General features: G+C 42.3%; 2 protein-coding genes and 1 long non-coding RNA gene across 3 annotated transcripts in view; 1 reads left to right on the forward strand and 2 right to left on the reverse strand.

Moving 5' to 3' along the window:
* LOC145439924 (uncharacterized) overlaps positions 1-21,118 on the reverse strand; it is a 258,367-nt gene that overhangs the window by 65,168 nt on the left and 172,081 nt on the right. The gene's annotated exons all lie outside the window — the stretch shown is intronic.
* LOC145439560 (beta-1,4-galactosyltransferase 2-like) overlaps positions 1-21,118 on the reverse strand; it is a 58,245-nt gene that overhangs the window by 35,283 nt on the left and 1,844 nt on the right. Inside the window, exons 3-6 of the mRNA XM_080317055.1 lie at positions 14,753-14,876; positions 14,581-14,693; positions 10,390-10,473; positions 6,180-7,022 (exon numbers count right to left, since the gene is read on the reverse strand). Coding sequence (XP_080173181.1) covers positions 6,908-7,022; positions 10,390-10,473; positions 14,581-14,693; positions 14,753-14,876 — 436 coding nt within the window. The 3' untranslated portion in view covers positions 6,180-6,907. The remainder of the gene's footprint in view (positions 1-6,179; positions 7,023-10,389; positions 10,474-14,580; positions 14,694-14,752; positions 14,877-21,118) is intronic.
* The window catches only part of LOC145439559 (4-galactosyl-N-acetylglucosaminide 3-alpha-L-fucosyltransferase 9-like), a 107,847-nt gene that overhangs the window by 1,247 nt on the left and 85,482 nt on the right, over positions 1-21,118 (forward strand). The gene's annotated exons all lie outside the window — the stretch shown is intronic.

Below are 21,118 nucleotides of genomic sequence, written 5' to 3' on the forward strand. Positions count from 1 at the left end.
AAAGTTCCTTGAGTCACTATAAGGGATATCAAGGTTGGCAAGAACGCCGCAATTCGGAGACAGAATCTCGTATAAAAGCGGATGGCGCCTCACAACGTGTAACCTTTCGTAGCCCAGGCGAGGAACAATCTGCCGCAGAAGACAGTGAGGTCGGCTTTCAGACTCGATTAAAGCAGCTTTCCAAGGAATTAAGAGATAATATAAGGTCTTTACGGGGCGGTGCCAGCTCTCAGGATTCTGCGGATGAATCTAGCGATGAGGAATCTGCCGATATCTCTCGCTCTCCTGATACACCTCGCGCTACCTCCACTCCAAAAGAGTATGGGGGAAGGACTAGGCGACAACGACAGCAACAGCTACATAAGAATTCTGGTGTTTTAGCCCCAATACTTAATGTATCTACTAAAATCCAATCAGAAAAAGAAATGCTTCAGCTTATGATGGATCCTGGAGACATGCCATTGCTAAAATGGATGGAGAATTCAATGCGACGAATACGCCATGGTACTGGAAATACGGATGTGGATGTTATTTTGGCTAATGCGCTGCAGAAGAAATTGAGGGCTGCTGGCCGACACAAGCAGGCTACCCAACTGGGAAATTTTTTTAATACCAATTCGGGGGAAGCAGATTGGGAATCGGTGATGCGATCTCTTTCCTTATCCAATCCCCAGGGATTGGTAAATGATGAAAAAATCATTGGGGATTTCCGCAGGAATTATCGCTGGGAGGATGAGCCGCTGCCTCTGCTGAATAGCGCTTTGAAACAACTAGAAATAGACATGGATAGTCTTATTGAGGATAATCCGGATGGATTGCGCCTTTTCCGAAATCTAAGACAACGACTTCCCGAAGCGCTCAGATTGATGTTACGAGGCTGGGAAGAAGAGAAAAGATGGCGGGATGTTGCGGAGGAACTACAACTTGTTTGGAACTCCGAGTTTCTGGACGAACAAGAGGCGCGCCCCAGGTATCAGGAAACAAAGGAAGTACGTGATACAAAACCGTCCTTGCCGCCAGTACACATTTATAATGTTCAACCTGCAGGACAAATAGTGCACAGTTATCCCACTCATGGAAGAGAGGACAGTCAGCTCAACACCCCTCCTCCACCTGGTGACACCCCACCGCCGGGGGTACAATCACCCTCGCCCCTACAACCACTGAATAACTTTGGGGGGGCAACACCTACTGGATCACCTAGGGGGATATCACCGCGTCAGCTTGCCAATGCAGACCAGGTACCGTTACAACGTCGGAATCCTCAACGTAAAGCACGCAACAATCGATTCCCCACCCGCATCATGAATGGCAATGGATTTGGTAGGCGTGGACAAGGCCCGAGGGCCAGGCCAATACACCAACAGGATGGGCGTAACGCATCATCGAGACCTAACGGACAGCCAACGAGAACAACAAGATCTTCACGCGCTAGTCCAGGACCGGAAACCTCAAACCGAAGTCCGCGAGTGGCGAATACGCAGGATTCCGGGATGGGTGCAGACAACTCACAAATTACGCCGTCCAGCAGCCAGGAAGCCCGCAACATTGCGGATAGTCAAGGTGAGAGATACAATTTTCTTGGAAACCCGAATATTTTCGCTCCTCTAGGATTGTATCTAAATCCCACTCAGGGACAATCCCTGTCCGTCTGTTACTACTGTAAGGCACCGGGACATCAATCCCGAAATTGCGTGGCTAAATTCATACTGTGGCTAAACGATAAGGTTCTTGCTAGAGATGAGGAATTAGGATGGGTAATTCGTGGGCGAGCACGACCCGTACCCCATCATGTTAAAGAATCTGCAGAACGAAACTGGAAACCGTTCCTTGCGAGAAATAACATACTAACAATTGAAGGACTTGATCGATATCTGGCTGCTCAAGGTTCACCCTCGTTTACACAGAGAACCGCTCTGTGCGAAGCCTATTATGATACCAGGCCAAAAAACCGAGATAGAACCCACTGGCATGATAGGGATCAATGGGGTCCTCATGGACCACCTGCGCGTCCATCTGGGGGAAATACCCAAGTGGCCTGGACGAAACCTCAATATCATGATCGGCCGCGTCAATATGATGCTTCCTATTGGACGGACGAGGAACTGAATCAAGGTATACGATCGTCAAAAAACGCCTTGGGGTGCTGATTGATCCGGTGAATCAGCTCCCAGACAATTTAATAATTCAACATACAAAAACTGTACATAACTCATCATTACCCTTATTTACATTTCTTGATATGCCGGATGACCCCCTACAGCCCGACTTTACGGAATTGTTTGGAGGCCAGTTGTTGTATTTAATTGATACAGCAACTGGTACAAAATTCCTAGCTGACACGGGGAGCATCCCCAATTTGATAATGAAAAAGGTCGTTATAACTAAATATCCACGAAGCTGGGAAAAACGTCAACCAATAGACATGGAATTGACTGGAATAGGTGGCTCGTCCCAAGTGGACTCCTTTGTAGTGATTGATATTGGTGGACTGCCCGTTCCATTTGTAACCGGATCAGGAGTCCCACTTAATATCGTAGGGCTGAAATGGATTGAGGAAGTTCAACAATTAGCAGGCATAACTACGGAATTCAAAACCCCGTCTAATGCAAATGAGGAGTTGTCATTAGCATCATTTCTTGAAGAGAATCATTGTGATCAAGGTAACGGAACCAAAGTTGGAAGCAGTATTAGCTACACTGTAACCGACGATGGGTTGATGGATGCTGCAAACCAATTTAGCGTGGAGCGGAAAATGGCCGCTGGCGCGAGTACCGAGATGGGATTAACCACTGGTGCGAGCGACGAGTTGAAAATAGCAACTAACGTCCTACCTAACCCATGGGAAACTATTGGTGTTGAGACAGGAATGCCTGCTGACACCATTAAGGAATACGTCGAGTGTGGAATCCCCGCTGGCGTAGAGAGGGACCTGCACGAGAAAACTGGTCCTAAGTGCTTTCGTGGATGCACTTGTTCGAATAACCTTGATGATTCGGCCCATAGATGCATGACGACAGCCACAGTAACGAATACTTTCCCAAAAGGTTTAAACGAAGCAGCAATTGCCGGTCAACCGGATATTCGTCCGGACACATCCGACAAGGAGTCTGGGGATTTTAAGATGCACGTCTCCCCAGAAAAAGGGTCCCCGGCGGAAAAGGAGTCCGTCGGCGTGACGGTAGGTGCGGGCACGCGCCGAGATCAGAGGCCTACATTGAAGGACCTCGCCCTCTCTCCCCCAACACCAACAACTCGGTCATCACGAATCTCAAATCAGCCTATGGCTGGGCCAGTAACCACGTATGTTTTGCAGAAAGACACTCACCCGCGAGTCAAGACGGAACTTGAGGATCTCTGCGCAAAATCCGTGGCGCTGGCCAAACTCCCATACAAACCTCCTGATCTGACGACTCCAGAAAACACCATTATTGCTGATGATGTTTGGAAAGCCGTCTACACACCGTTCGCGTCTGAACTCGAGGACCTGCGAGGCCATCTTGGCGGCCCGCAAACCATGAAGTACAAATGCGACATCGAGCTTAAAGACCCCTCGACGAAACCGTTTGTGTCTGGTCCTTATAATCTGAAGGGGGAGGGCCAGGCGAAAGCATTAAAAGAAGCGGTAGACAATTTCCTGGATTTGGGCGTCATTGAACGAGGCTTTGCCGAATGGAAGTTGGCTATATTTGTGGTCCCTCAGAAAATGAACGAGAGACAGAAACAGGAGGATGGATGGAAGCAGGCCTGGAGAGTAGTACAGAATCTCCAACCCCTTAATGCGGCCATAAAATCAATAGAAGTACCTCCACCTCTTGTACCGGACGTAAAGCAGCTCGCCCAAGGCAGAGAAGTGCTTTCTCTCCTTGATTTGAAGAAGGCCTATTTCCACATGGACGTAACGGAAAGGTCTAAACAATATGTGGGCATAGCCATCAAAGGAATGCACGTAAGATGGCGTAAGATGCCGATGGGGCTGAAGACCGCGGTGGCTCTTTGGTCTGCGAATATGCAAGAATGTGTGGTGAAACCTATCACGGAAAAATACCAACAACACATGAAACAAGTTGGCAGGACAGATGAGGAGAATGCGACGCCTATGGAGGCCTACATAGACGACATTTTTCTCAGCACAAGAACGGTAGAAGACCACTTACTGCTGCTACGCATGGTATTTGAACAGCTAGCCAAGATGAAACTGACGGTTAGCATCAATAAGTGTTTCATTGGAAAGCGAAAAGTGAACCTTTTGGGGGCAACCTTGACGGGGAAAGAAATTGAGGTTCAGCCCGAAAGAATAAGGGCTTTACGCGAACTCTCACCACCCCACAATGTATACGAGTTAAGGGGGTGGATTGGCGCACTTCGCTATATTTCGGAACATATTCCTGAGTTAAGTTTGAAGCTGGCCAAATTCGATGCGCTGACAGGCAAGGTCCCTGCGACACAAGGACGAGTGACGCCTGTGCTATGGACCAACGAATTACTGCAGGACTTCAAAACGGCACAAGCAGCCCTCGATGATGCTAAGGTTCTGTATCATCTGGATCCAAATCTTCCCATTTTTGTGGAAACGGACGCTTCAGATATTGGATTTGGATCAATTATTTTCCAGACGGAAAAAGGGTGTAAACCACCTTTCGGAAAGGTTTACCCAATTGCTTACTACAGCCAAAAGTGGGCGACTCCAACGGCAAAGGCTTATGACCCATGTACAAAAGAATTGAAAGCCCTAAAAGATTCGGTGGAAAAATGGCAATCAATGTTGAGAGCCTTACCCTTTACAATAATTACTGATAATACTGGGGTTTTTGGGCTCCTCAAAAGAATGACGGACAAAGCGAAAAATCCAAGCCCAAAACCCCTAATTCAGAGGTGGCTCAATCATCTAGCAGGATTCCAAATAAAGGAGGTAATTCATCTAAGTACGATGCAGGTATTTACGTCAGATGGATTGTCTCGTTCTTATTGGATGGAGATGGCTGCGGGAGAAGATGATCCACATGTTTGGGCGACGATTCCCAAGAAAAAAGGCGTTTCGAACCGACATAAAAGACCCCGACCGGAAAAAATACAGCAGATACTGATGTATCACTGTCGACATGAACTTTGCGACAACTCGGTGAACGGGTTCCATCCTTGGGAAGATATTTGCAGTATCTTTCAAAAGAAAACTGGTGAACAAATGGAAATGGACGAAATACAGAGTGTCATGCTAAGATGTGACAGAGCAATAACCACAGAATATGGTGTGGCGGCCGCTCATGGACATACAAAAGGGACGCCTCCTCCGTACTGTAAATATGAAGGTAACGAGGTACTGTACCACATGACGACCGAAAACAATGCAAAACAGATAATGTCCGCGGGCATTGAACGGATGAACAGGAGATTCATTCATTTGAGCAAAACGCCAACAAAGAAAAGCAAAAGGCGGAATGTGGTAATTTGCATGAAAGCAGCAAATCTAAGGAATGAGGGACTCGAATTGCTGCAATCAAACGTACAAGATGTGGTATTGTGTGAAGGTCCTATACCACCAACAATCATACAAAATATGTAGATACGTATTGGCAGAGTGTGAATAGTATAGGAAGGGTAAATGAACAAAATCACTATAATGGGAGCCAACGAAGAAAACTGAAACCTCGTAACTGGAAAAAATGCTGACTCAGCATTTTCTCAGCTCGTGTGGAAAAACGAGAGAATAAAAAGAAAAAGGGTTTAAGTAATAGAAGAAGGCAATTGAATTAAAGGATCATGGGGAATCATGATGAATGACGTCAAGTAGACACACGAGTAAAGCGGGCATATACTGCACTAGTTCCACGAATTTTATACATGAATCGGAAAAAAATCCACTTAAGGAAGGTACTGAAAAAATAATAGGTGCCATTATATAGCCTGATACAAACCCTACACTTCACAATAAAAATGATTTCTGGTTTGTTTGTGTTGAAGGTTACAAAGAAAAATGTATATGTCGATCTAAATTTAGTTTACACCCCCCAAAACAAAAAACATCTGTGACAGACCCCATAGCTCGCGCACGTCGAATTTTTTTGTATGTGAGGAAAGATTTTGCCAGCATGCAATTGTAGACAAGTTCACGGAGTGTAATCATAGAGTTATCATAGAGAATTTTCAAAGTATTTTCGGTCCCAGTGATCCATCGGTACCACATCTCCCCTATACCTCTGGGCACAATACCACTGATAATAAAAATTCAAATGGGTTCTCGACGCTTTTGGCAACAGTCTTCATTGCCTGACCATGGGTGATTTCAAGTTTCAATATATTACGGATAAAATATCCAACCAGCAAAGAAACATTTCGGAAAGGGATTGTATCTGGTGGAATCATAGCGGTGACAACAGGTAATGGTCTACTCGGTGCTTTATCCGTAGATTAGAACTTTCATTCATGAATTCCAAAATATGCTGATTGCTACCAAAGATCTAACTTTTGACGAGAGAATCAGCTACTTAATAATCTTTGAATCAATCAACCACGGGGTAGCAGTATATCTGGAATACTCGACGTTTGCCTTGAATCTTACGATTTAGCGCGTTAAAACTATACCCTGGACCTTATAAAACTAGTCGAAAAACTATAAGGTGTCGAGTGAACTCAGTGTCGGAGCCACTGGTCTCGTGTGACAACTGTGTGATGTAGGCTATACGCGTGTATATCTTTACCTACTGGTTCACCCCGTGCATATAGGTGTGCACTGTGCATGGTGCACCGTCAAAACGGTTGACGAGCGGTGATACAGAGAACGACACCCAGCACAGTTGCTCGACGGATTGAATGATTTCTCTGCATTACAGCAAGGTTATTATATCGCTATGTTTATGGTGCATGTTATGCAGTCATCGAGATCCGTTCAGTCACAGAAGGCAGCACGTCATCGCTGGGATGTTCCGTTCATTCCAACATCAACAAACACTCTGGTGAAGAATTGATACTGGTGCACCCCCACTATGGTTGTCTGCAGATCGGCGAGGCCGTTCGAATCGAGCCTGTCAAAATATTTTTTAAGATGGGCATGGGAGAAGTAGCCACTACCACATCTGAACATTAGTCATAAAACACGGAGAAGAGGCGGCGTAAAGGAACCTTGGGTTGCCGACAGGTTCCGAATGCGGCTGCTGATAACTAACCTTCATATAACCTACGAAGGTGATACTCGGATACTCGGCTAGAAGCCACATACCCGATTAAGAATCGAATCACTCAGATTGTCGATTTTGCTTGCAGCTCTATACTAAAATTCTAAATTATTTTTTATTTCTTCTGGTAGCCGACATATAAATTCGATTCATATACTATTGCCAATTTTACGAGGCGTTTCAAAGCACTTTACTTCATATCCAAGTACTTGAAGTCGGGCCTGCCACCCATCGAAAGATCCCGTCGAATATTGAGGCATGGCGTGCAGACTTCTACGAAGTCCTGGATTTTCAAAATGGACTAGGCTACTAGAAATGAATGATAAAACTACTCACTTTTCAAAACTCGCAACTAGAGCTAGAACGATATACAACACAACTTATAGATTCCATTTCGAAGCAACTCATTATTTCATCGTAAATGGATCGACATTTGAACGTGGGCATCCGCACAAGTTTGAAATAGGAGGGGTTCCGATCACTTAAACTAGCCCCTGACTACGCCGCTGTCAGTAGTGGTGAGTCTGAGCTAGCAATGGCTGCAACAACGTCATACAACAGAGCACCTGTATCACGTTTCACGTAACAACGACGCATGTTTCTAGTCGTTCTGGCAACTAAAATTTTTTAATGCGCAACTATTACCTGGAGCAGTGCTCTTCAACGTATGTCGTCGTGGTACACCCTTTTAATGTTTACTCAAAACTCGTACACCCCCGACCCACAGCGCATCCATTCCGTAGTAAACCTTACCGGGGGTGTTGAACCTTTTTTTGCTATATACGGCCGCATTTCGATTACATATATAGCATGCGACCGCATTCCAGTGGAGAGTCGCCATGGCCCAACTGGACGAAAAATAATCATGTTAAATTGGCGACCGGGAACATCGCATCACGGAAAGACCTCGTGGGGTTCTGTGCCATCACTGTTTTATTGGCATATACCTTGCGTATAAAAGTTTCTAATTGTAGACGCAGAACACTCCCACAGGCTTACTATATATGCACCCCAATCGCGAGTATTAATGGGGGGAAAAGATGCTGCGATCCGTTTTATAGTTGCGCGGATCGCGAAAAATATTTCAACTTCATGAATGAATTTCGTCGACAATATATTGGTAATTTCATATCAATTATTTATCCATTCTAAGCCCACGTGATCAGATTAAGCGGTAGAACTGATGGAGGGGGTGTCTTCGAAACTTTTGGTCGCAAATTAATGATTATGCATCTTCTGGTTTTGTTCACTTTGTTGCATGTTGTTATCTCTTGCCTCCCACCAGGATTGTGGGTACATCCAAAACATATTGGAATCACTCAAACTCACATTTGTGAGGCGCACACGTTTCAAACTTGGTATTTATTTATGGAGCGCATCACTTTCCGTTGTGTTTCGCATTTCTGCGATGGGGCTCAGATTGCAAGAACGTCGTTACATTAAAACGAAAAATCCAAGTCCCCCTGTATCGTGATAAGAGCGCGAAGAAAATTTTAGAGACTTGGGAACCAATTCAAATTGCATAATAAGGGCTCCCAACACACGCTAGTGTAGACGACCATATAATTATTATTACGGTCTTACGGGTGCATGTGCCCGTATGTCCACAGGTTGGGCACTCCTGGCCTAATCGAAATAAGAATGAACAAGGTTGCAACGTGCAACGTCTAGGAAATCCTAAATACTAATCAGGCCTCGAGATTCCCGGACCACCATCTAACACAGTGGTTCTCAAACTCGACCCGCAAGACCCCTCTGCATGGCTACGCTCCAGTAATTACGTACACTGCGCTATTTATAATCGTCTGACAGGTGTAGTGATATGAGCCATACTGAGAGACTACTCGCTACAGCGATGGCACATGCTGGATGTGGATACTTATTATTGTTATTGTTGGATTCGTTGAGCTTGTGCTTTTGATAATAAACGCCGCTGTAAATAAGCAGATATCTTGACAACAGGAAGTACCAATTTAAAATGTCTTAGCTGTTGCGGCGGTTTTCTTGTGAATCATTATAGTCAGAGATCGCAATCTGAACACATGTTAACTTAATCCTGTTCTACTCCAAAGGGAACCAATAAGTTCATGACCAACGGATGAGGAAAAACATTGCTGGTGACGTCCCAAAAGGAATGTTACTTACAAGCTTACAATTGATATGAACATTGTACGATATTGTACATCCAGTCAACCTGTTGTGAAGCATGAACTTGCATATTTATTGTAATAGCTAGTCATTGGTCTTTTGTAATGCGGTATGTTGTACACCCAAGTATACACCCCATCATATTGGTACACCCTTTAAACATTATGGTACACGCTGGGGTGTACGATACACCTGGTTGAAGACCCTGATCTAGAACTAGAACTGCTCACTTTCAATATCCTCAACTAGAACTACAACTCAAAACAGGGGTCGCCAACTCAAAACGGGTCGCGGCCACTTTTCATATTTGGCAGGGGTCGCGGGCCGCACAATGTAATATCGAGACAAAATTGACCACGGAGTTGAGCAATCATAATTTTAAAAAATTACGTCACTACAGCGTTGTGCTCTCTAACATGGGTGATGGGAAGAGTTGGTAATATTTTCAGAAGTTTAGAAGCAATATTTTATTAAAGAAGTACAAATACAGCAAGAAATATCATGATCCTCTACTTCAACTTCATTTTATTTTGAAATATGAGCTGCGTACGATCCCTGACAACGCTTTTCAGCGACTAAGGAATCGATATTGGGGCTAGCGAGACACGTTATTAGCTGAAATGACTATCTCCTCCTAAAGCTTGATCTTGTGGGGATGCTCCAAGCCAGTGGTTTTCAAACTTTTTTCCACACGACCCCCTTTATGATAGTGAAAATTTTCGCGCCCCCTTATCGTCATATCACAAAATGTAACGACAATGTTGGCACTACCAACAGGTAGTTTTATGGCATGGAAGGTTATGACTGTTCATCGAAGAGTTCTCAAATATGAAATTCGGACTATACACAATAGCAGTAATTATGATTCAGAGGTAAATCGCGCGGAGTTGGAATATTTTCAGTTGATCACTGCTTCGCGCCCCCTTTAGATGCTTTCATGCCCCCAGTTTGAGAACCACTGCTCTAAGCAGTTTTTAAGTGCAAGGGGCATGCGAGAACCGACATGAGACGTCCCTGGTTCTGGTTGCGAAACGCAGTTTGTTACTTGGATTCTAATCAAAAGCTATACCTGTCTCGCGAGGACTTCATGGCATCGTCGATTTGACCATTAGCTGAATTCAACCCGTCTCGTTCGTGCTTGATCATGGTATACCTGCCAGTCAATAGTTCCGTGTCGTCAAATCTCGGATTCAATATAGGCCTACTACGAAAACGGTGGATTATGCGTTGTGGTCACGATATGTGGGTTTGTCAGGGTCGCCAACAATTGGCTATCTCTTGCGTACGAGCCCCTAAAACAGTGGTTATTGTAAGTCCTTTACGAACTTATCACCATTACTATAGCACAATGCTTTTACACGGAGCACCAAGGGTCCCTGAGCCAGTCTCAGGGATTCCGTGAATGCCAAGACACACAAACAACTCATACATGTGATTTGGGATGATACGCCAGTCTTGACCATCATTGGTTGCAGGCAAATTAGTGGTCGAATTGCGAATGTTGTGGCGGTATGGCGTGTGCAACTGTGCATTGACGTGCGCGGGGATGATTGTGGTTCGAACCCGAACCATCTGAAATGCCAATTCTATCTTCAAGATATAAGTTCATTTATAATAATTAAGCAATATTGCAAGCTGTTGCGTTTTGATCGACCAATACGATGACACTTTCCATGGAAAGCCGCACATTTCTGAATTAGTATCTGTAATGAAGACAGCAGAAGTCACTAATTTGCAATATATATTCAATATGTTTTAGTTTTGCGTGAAAATTATGTTTCAATTGCCTATAGTAGCGCACTGGATGTTTAGTTAGATGCGTATTGGGGTAGATTTCTGTTTTACGATCCATCGAAAATTTGGAGTTCCCCGAACGCAGGCAGATTAACGTAAGTGTGCTGCAGGGTAATAAAGTTCAGCAACCATTGCTATAGAATTATGTTGTACAAAATAAAATGAGTAACAGCGATATTGCTAACGGAACAAAACAATTGAAACACGGTTTTCACACACAAAAAAATACGATAATGAATATTTAGAGCAAATTATTGTGACTTCTGCTGTACGAGTCGGGTGTGTGTCTTGACCTCGGCGGAACCCGCCATGCTAATTTCGATGCATGTCGCATATTTGCCAGCCCATAAGATATATTGTCGGAGTATTTCCGAGTCAATAACCACAGTATATGCTTCATGCCATGAGTATGATGTCAGCCGTGACGATGTGGGTGGAGCGAATGGCCTATCATTATCTTATAATATTATGATGGTTAAATTTTGTTAAGATCCATATTGTCCATGATCAATTCATTTACAAATTATTTTGTAACAGATGGCAAATGCAGCCGGTGGCGCACCAGTCCTTTATAGATGATAAGGCCCAATAGACATTTGCAATACGACTATTAATATCCAGGGTTGGTTATCAGAACTCTAAGACCCCTTACTCGCATCCAGTATTGATGGGCTGCTCAGAGAATCTTTTGAGCCCAGAAACACTTTGGCGCACTGGGACGAAAATATCGTATAGTAGTTTCATCAGGAATGGCTAAAACTCATTCACTGCCCGAGAATAAAGCTCGTAATCTCATACCAGCCGGTTTTCGGACAGGAAGCGTGTCATAATATTATTTACTACCGTAATCATGTGATCGTTGAAGCGAAATTATGGAGAATCCATAAAATGTTCGACCATGTTTGGTTAATTGTAGTTTAGTAATCATGTTCGTTGTCTGTACTCACTGATAGGATGTTACAATTCGGGGAATTTTGATCAGAGATGAGAAAATATCTTTGAAACTACAATCTTCACGGTGTGAAATAGTGGTTCTCAAACTTTTTGACTATTCGCCTTCTTATCAAGTTTAGTGTATCTTTATAACCTACTTAAAAGCTAGTGGTCATCAATAACAAAATACTTCTATCAATCGAAACCGAATTACCAAAATGTTCAAGACAGCAGTGCAATCTGTTCATTACATCATGTTTGGTGTTGAGGAAATGAAAATATAAAATCCTACGATAATTAAGATGATTATTACTATCGGTACACCGTACATGGCGTCCATTGCAGGTCACGGCAGAGCGGCAGACTCACTGGCTTGGGGAAATTGAATCGATTCAAGATTATTAATGATATTCCGGCCCTTTCGCGCATACCTGAGGGTAAATAAGTTTATATATATAGTTACCCAGAGCACATTTCATTGTTTCTAAACGGCTACTGTACACAGCGGCTTTTAATATAGCTACCAGACCGTGGAGAGTGAACAGCAGTGTGCTTTTATGCTCTTGAAGCATGACGATTTGACGAATCTCCTTCAGCTATAAGGAACTAAATCACGCTGGATTACTTTCCCACAATCATTTTGTATAAGATTGTTAGGTAGTATTTTAGTTACTATAGGAATGAACACCTAAATACGTGCGGGTAGATATCGTACGAGTTCACACGTACGAGTCAAATTACCAACTCTTTGTGAAAACAGCGTGTTTCATACCCAAGCGGTGGTTCATGAAAAGAGAATCCTACATCAGAATTCTGAAACCCTGTGGCTGCTGGGGTATGAATTGAATATTTTACCCCACTTGTTAGCTACTGAACAGCATTTTCTTATTTGTGTGTTTCAATTCAATTACTGCACAGTTTGAGCCAATCATCATTATCAACCGGCGTTTTTCCTTCTCTCTAGATATTCAATCGCAAGTTTTGTTCTTTTGGCTACTTCGTGGAAGAGACAAGATATGATAGCAGGAGTTGGAAACCTTTTTCGACCGAAGAGCCATATTGGCCCAATATTGTCAATTTTAACTCCCAAAGAGCCATACATATCAATCAACTGTTACGTCACAATTAAAAATTCGTGGCGTATTGGGAGCCCTAAAATAGGGGATTGGTAGTGTGCGTCATATTTTTCTGTCCACATGTGTAGGTGGAGCCAAACATGATCACTCCAGCAGAACATACCCACCGCAGGGTGTGATACGTCAATGGCATGGCGTTAGGGGAGGCAAGTGACGCGGTGCCTCACATGTCGTCAGAGAGGAGCCAAGGAAAATTGTGAATTGCAGCATATTGGTGCAATGTATCAATGTTTAAGAATCACCAGATTTTGAACATTTTTTCCCAAAAACCACGGAATTTTCATGTTTATTGTTCGAAAATAAAGAGCGAAAGGAGAGATAAGGCACAGATGAGGCACACGCGTACCAAGTATCACCTGTAATAGCGCAACTCATCGTAAATAGCTCAGAATATCTAATCATTGATATTAATCAAATCTAATTGTAGCGCTGATTCCCAAAATCTAAATATGGATCGACTTTTATGGTATTCGGCCAAAGATAACGTTGCTCTATACACGCCTACATTTTACGGCGGTGCTAGAAAGCTAAGCTACTTACCAATCAAGAAAATGGATAGCTAAGGCGTTGTTTCACATTTGAATTTCAGAATTTGTAATTGCGAATGTCACTTCCAATCAATGTTCCCTCTAAGCTGCGCACGTGCGCAAATGCGCAGTGCTGAAGCGGTCTCTGCGCACAGAAAATCTCCGTTGCGCACAAAAAATCCGAAGTGATGACCTTTTTTTAGTCGTTACGCACTGTTGTCCAAGGGTCTGCGCAGTAAGTTGGTGATCGTGCGCAGACTCGTCAAAAATTAGAGGGAACATTGCTTCCAAGGCAGTATATATTTCTCGGCGTAGATCAGAAAGACAATGGTTTGAAAACTGTATTGTCCTACAAGAGTCGCCATGTCTGATATTCTCTTTGATCAATCGTGCAATCCAAGATTTCGAGGCGCGCGATGGCTGGTAGATCGAATTCGCGAGCGGTGTTGGAAGTCGCCGACGCGACACAAAGTTAAATTTGTGGATTTTGAAAAGGGGTAATGAGCCCCTAACCCGGGATACCTCACTGTCTTGACACTTCAAAGACATGTTTATGCTGCCACGAGAATAATAATTATCCTAGCCGTCATGGAAATTCACTAACAAGTTGCTGCAATATTGATATATTTGAGAGAGAGCCATATGTTATACCCAAAAGAGCCATAGGTTCCCGACCACTGTGATAGATGAAACTGCTTATTACCTGCTCGTGCGCATATACCTTTCAACGCACTAAATTTGTGCTGATATTAATTTGTCAACCATCACTAGGATTAAAATGTAGTGTTTGATTTACACCGCGGTATAATTCTGAGATAAGTTTTGTTTTCTATTCAGTTATGATTACTGATATCGCCTCACAACTCTCACCTGCCCGTGAAAAAGTTAGGACGCTTGATGCGTAGTCCTTTGAGCCGTATTCTCTCATTCATAGCGTCGTCTTCTCCACCCCATCCCCAGAAATTATTGGGAAAACCATTCACCTGATAAAAATAGGTGATAGGTGAACAAGTATCGTGTGATTACACTCCAGTCGACATGCCTGATGGAATTGGTCGCCCGAAAATGCTAGAACACCACCCACAGTCATGCCGCAACACAGTGGTTTGTAGTCAAATTTGTTAATGGTAGTAGAAAGATGGTCAACATAATTACCACCGGTACACCTGTGAATAGACAGAATGGCATTGGCACTTGAACGTTCGGCCTAGTTTATGATATAAAATTAGGAGAAAGAGAGAGATAACTTATATGTAGATATGAGGGGGGAATACCTCTATAAATTGAATATGGAACAAAAGATATCCCGAAAAAGGCGGTGCGCGTAATAAGAATCCGCTACACCTCTGAAATATATCTCCAGGTGGACTGCTGTATTCGAAACCACCCATTGGTATAGCGTGAAATCACAAGTTGATACCTGGAAGCAGACTCGGGAAATGATAGATTAATTAGGGCTAAATGCCGGTAATCTAATTTGTGAGATGTTTCCCTGCTGTAATTCTAATTCTAATTTAATTTGTGAAACGTTTCTATGATCTTATTTTAATTATAATATAATTTCTGGTTTTGGTGTTGTAATTTTGATTCTAATTCTAGTCTGATTTGGAAAAGGCGGTGTAGGTATAATTCTAATTTAATTTGTGAAACGTTTCTATGATCTTATTTTAATTATAATATAATTTCTGGTTTTGGTGTTGTAATTCTAATTCTAATTCTAGCCTGATTTGGAAAAGGCGGTGTAGGTATAATTCTAATTCCTATCTAATTTGGAAATGGCTGTGTAGTGATAATTCTAATTCTAGTCTAATTTGGAAAAGGCGGTGTTGTTACAATTGTAATTCTAATCTAATTTGCAAAAGGCAATGTTGCAATTCTAATTATAGTCTAATTTAGACAAAGTCGTTACAGCCTATACGGCTATACGCTACGGTGGAAATCTGATAGACACACCCATATCCCAATCATGGAATTACAATGTGCGGTCGAGACCTCCATGCATTCATCATAGCACTAAAAATGAAAGCCAAGCCCGTACAAATTATAGCGATAATTTCGCACCACCAGTGATGAGCGGATAGTGCTTTTCGAGACTATGAATCCCTCTCACAACTTTAGCGTATGAGGAAAACTCCCTCCGACTCCGAACAGCTCAATCCCAGACTCCGAGATACTCCGACGAATCTCGTCAAGTATCCGAAACAGTGGCAAGCATGGTACACTTGGTAATGTGTTTTACTAAATTAATGTGATAATATGGTTGGCGTCACGGTATTGTCTACTCTCCAGTCCCCAATTACAGTGCAGATGGCTGCTTTTTATGCACTTGGCAATCATTTTTGCATGTTACCTGTGATGTTGAAACTTTACAAGGAGTCAACTGTCTGTGCTTTGGTTTGTAATCATAATCAAGAGTGTATTCTGGTCAGAGCTATCCAAAGATATCGGAGACAAAAGTTACAATACTCCGAAATTATCCGAAAAAATATCTGTAGTAAACTCCGACTCCGCTCCGAATGTCACAAAATTCGCAAAACTCCGCTCCGAATTCACTCCGACTCCGCTCCGACGCTCATCACTGCGCACCACCCCTTGTTTAAGTGTGGGCGAGGCGGTTACGCTCCCGCGCCATATGAAAATCGCGATGTTCAACCCGAGTTGACGCTTGGTTTTCTTCAAGATAGTCACCGCTTCCCTTTAACACTTGTGCGTTTTCGTCGATCAAATATAACGCGATTATAACAAGTAATGGAACACAGACTCTCTTATTCGTCGAGTCCCAATTGTGGAGCTGTGCAAAGTCGAATAACTTGAAAATTTTCAGCCCTACAAAATTATATTAGAATGAGCGTTGTGACTACATAGGTTTTTCCACAAAAAGATTAGAATTAAAGTTATTGAATTCGCAAAAACTTGGAAAGTGAATTCAATTGCGAATCATCATCATCATTGGTTTATTAGCACTTTTTATCAGTCCAATACACCATAAAATGCGATACAGTGAAAAGATAGGAAGGTGTCGAATTGCATAGAAATACAACAAAAATCAAGTTCGGTTCATCTCGAATCATAGTTGATTATCATAAGCACGAGAATGACAAATGCCTGTACACTGTACAGTGTACAAACCTTGGCTCGTTTCGCATTATACATGTACCTCCTGTAGCAATTTCATGGAAATCACAAATTACATCAAGCTTAGATTACTGGCATACAACTAGGATTATCTTGCTGTCCTAGTCTGGAGCGGCATTACTAGCGCTGACAGAGAGTTCACGAAAATGTCCCCACATTCAAGACGAAATTTGAGCAGTGACGGCAACTGGTATATTTCCTCACCTATCATTATGTGCTATTGCAATATTAGTCACAATTTGTTATGTATGGACGCGTAGCAATGGAGATAGCCGTAATTTCAGTGCTTACGTCTGTAAACGCCTGACCAGTGACCACGGCATACATTATAGCCCAGTAGCGCTGCTCAGAACTGTATATCTATTCTCTCAGAGCCGCTTATAATAAAGAATGAATTCAGCTACTTTGTTGATCTTACCCAGCCAAATTAGTGCTCACAGGGCAACTTTTCATTGGCCTTAGTTCTTCGTTTACTCGCATACCTATTATTTTTACAATGGTATCTGCGTCTAAACTTTATATCCTCGTAATATCAGTCTACCATACGCAGTCGGCCGTTCTTGATAAGCTATATCATGGCTATCCTCGTTGTTGACTCGGAGGCACCCTTTCAAATGGACAAATACTTCGCGTCAGTGGCGGCCCCTCACCAATAGATCCGCACTTCACGAGGTTTCCGCATTTCAAAGCAAGCTATAAAATTGCGCCGAAAAGTCGTAAAGTAGAACGCATGTCAATAATCGTATATATTCAAATTTCCGCGTAGCATGAGTGCAAATTATAACTCGGATTGATAAATGCAGCAATAACCATGTGATAACTCTATTTTTCACAGACTGGCCAAAGCCGTTAATTTGTTATGTCTACCGTTTGTCAGCGACAATTAACTGTGCCTATGGAACGGAAAACGAACTAACATAACAACAGCTCCAAAAATATGGCAACTTGGGTTGTCGCTGCAAGCAGACGACCCGAACTGGGTATATTCACACCAGCATGATTTAAGATCTACTCTCGCTTCTATTTCGGAAAGTAGTCGCTACCTTCCTGATTAAGAACCGCAATGTCATTGGGTTGTAAATACAAGAAATACAGAAAATCCGAACCTCGCGGTGTCAATCTATGCAAAGTAATAGGCTTTAGTGATGCGATTTGGGTTGCATTTAAAACAAATGGTGTTTTAAAACACTTCGTTCAAAAAAATATTAAACAGTGTCTGAAAAAGCCATTTTAGAACAGCAAAGTTGTTTTTTTTCTGTAAAAGTTGTATATAATTATGTCAAAATTGTGTAAATACTTTTGAAAAACCATGTACAATGAGCCTACACTGTTAGCAAAAAGATTGTGTATTTCCACTCGGATACCACCCCTGATATGCGGGTGTGAATATACACCCATGTCACGAAACCAGAAGCCGACACAGACTTATTCCGCGGTATAAATCGAGTACAACATTTGAATCCAAGTTATTATGCACGTATATGAAAGTAGGATTTATGACCTCGATATCATTTTGAGTTAGGTACTGTTTTCGTTCATCACCCTTTCTGGGTGTGGATAAACAATCTTTTATCTGGGTGTATATGGGCGATTTGCAACCGATGTAGTCGACGTGTACACGATATTGAATGGTTGCAACCCTTGAAATCGTCGTTGGCTCTAGATAAAAGATGTGGATACAGAACGGCGGTTGTCCACCGCCGGTCCGTGGCGAGTTTCCTGCCGGTCCGTAACAGATATTGTAATTATGTCGATTTCGATATGAGGGAAATAAAACATCGAGTTATAAATTTATTGAGAAGTTTGGAGCGTGTATATTTAGGTATTGTGTCGTTATGGAGATTCCATGGTCTACATTGAACGTGTCGCAACTGTGCAAATGTTTGACGAAACGGTTTATTAGTAGCCTACAAGTCGTTTCGGACTAGTTGTATGAGAAAGCTGCGGAAGACTTTCAAACAAACGTCGTTAAATTCCGACAATGCAATTAAGCGATACTGGCGGTATAAGAAGGCCTGGCAAACAGCATCTAATGTTACAAACGATACCGACACGAACAATCACGATCAATTTAGTGGTGTTTGACAGGACCTGGCGAGCCTCGTCTTGCGTAAACTTCAACAGAATTACTCATAAATATCTACTACCAAAAAGACGGCATAAAATGAAGTTTTACAATAATAAATTTGAGTTGCACACATTTGTCGTAATTAAATATAGGGTCGATTTTGATTTAGAAAGATATGCCGGTCCACAACATTTGTTTTGAAGTTTCACCGGCCCGCGAGGTCAAAAAGGTTGAGAAGCACTGATATTGGTCATTGGTACGGAATCGATGTTCTGATGATGATGACAGCCGACCATAAAAATTCTGCATAACGGTGTAGTCCTGGTCAAAGACATTTTTGGTCCGTTTAAGACAGGGTCGGAAGCCTTTTTCGACAAAAGAGCCAAATTACCCCATATTTTCAATTATCAATGGCATTCCACGGTGACGTGACTAATTAAAAACAAACAGAACAATAAAAAAGACGTTTTAATCATGGATAAGGATGTTAAAGCGGGTCTCTCGGGATTGAGTAGGAAAATTACCTTTTTTAGTCAACACAACAGTATTACTAGTAAGCAATTCTCAAATTACCCGTTACCTTGTCCGATTTTATAAGGCTGTCATGTAAAAGGTTTCCTCTTTTCAGGATTTCAAAATATGGCAACCCTCTATACAATGTCACTAAAAGGTGCTCAGTAATATACTAACACACATGCTGCGCTTTTAAAGAGATCGAAGTTTATTAGTGATATTGAACACTATCATTCTGAACCCTCCGTTGCGTCAACGTATACGAAGTCCTCGTGAACCACAAGTTACCGACCACTGTTTTGGATTGTCATTCATGTATTTCTAATGTGTGTCTTTAGTTGGAAGCTTGGAACAAACTGGGTATCGCGATCTGAAGCATTTGTCAGAGCGTGTAGAAGCACACCAAGATTCCAGTTTCCATATGAACACTAAACAGTCCAGTTTTAAACAAATTGTTAGCCATTGTTTTGGCCCGTGCACCTTGCATATATAAAATCATCCCACAGAATCAAGAGTGTACGGGACGCTGTACACATGTAGGCTACAGGAATGGTCTCAGAGACGCTGCGATCAATATAGGCTTTAGTTAGATTACTGGTACTGTGCTGGACTCATTCGAATTTGCGTGTTACAGGTAGCCTTTTGGGCCGGTAAGTATATAGAATCCCCGTGCTACATCTGACATCGCTGTATTAAATGAATCGATAGGTTATTTCTCTTGGTTGCTTTGGGAAGAGACGGTTCTGATTGACTCATGGTGTAACACAGTACTTGCCGACCGGGAAGTCGCAAAGAATTTCTAAATCTTTCAGTTTCCTATTCAATATGCCAAGTTGTTTATCTTCTCATGATTAGACGAGCAAACACGGCTCATCCTCCAACAAAACTGTAATTTTTGCGCCTATAAGCACCACAAACCACGTTTTCGTGCTCACAATAATTTGTGACCCAGATTTTGGCGACAGTCATTTTGATAGCAGCACTGTTATCGTGTATACCCAGTAATTGGAATCATTTCCTCCATCCAAAGGCTGTGCGAACGTTGACAGACAGACATACAGACATACATTTATTGATTCATCAAATACTGACAGCATCATAACCATGTTAAATACGCTTCTACAATATACAAATTTCATAAATAAAGTTTCTTCTACACACACAGAGAAAGAATCTATCTGACACACTTGCGAATCGAGAACAGCAGAACAGCACTAAAATTAATAAACTTGCTCGTGTTGCCAATCTAAAATCACCCTAGTGATCTGAAGTCATTTACGTTTCACTTTCTGTGGTGTTTAGTAATTGAAACCGTTCAAAATGCATGGTCCTTGAGGTTGAGATATCGCGCCATCAATGAAATAAATAAAAAAACATGGTAAGAATATAACTTATCATTATCATGTTGAAATATATTAAGAAAAAGTTTAATCAAATACCCACAGTAATTTGATTTTAGTACGCATTTTATTAATACTTTTTCAACGTTTCTCGAGGCTTTCGCATGCAACGCAAAACGGTGTTTGAGGGCCCATGCTGACCGCGGGCCGTCGTTGGTCCAGCTATGGCCTAAGCCATAGCTAGATCCTGTTCGATTTTACTAAATACCGAAAATATATTGCCCCTTCGTGAAGACATGCTATATTGAAATCCTAGAGATGTGATTTTCCAGTCACACGAAACGCACACTTA

Source organism: Botryllus schlosseri, chromosome 5 (genome assembly GCF_051294905.1).
Source record: "Botryllus schlosseri isolate E-star chromosome 5, Bs_hap1, whole genome shotgun sequence".
Classification (NCBI taxonomy): Eukaryota; Metazoa; Chordata; class Ascidiacea; order Stolidobranchia; family Styelidae; genus Botryllus; species Botryllus schlosseri.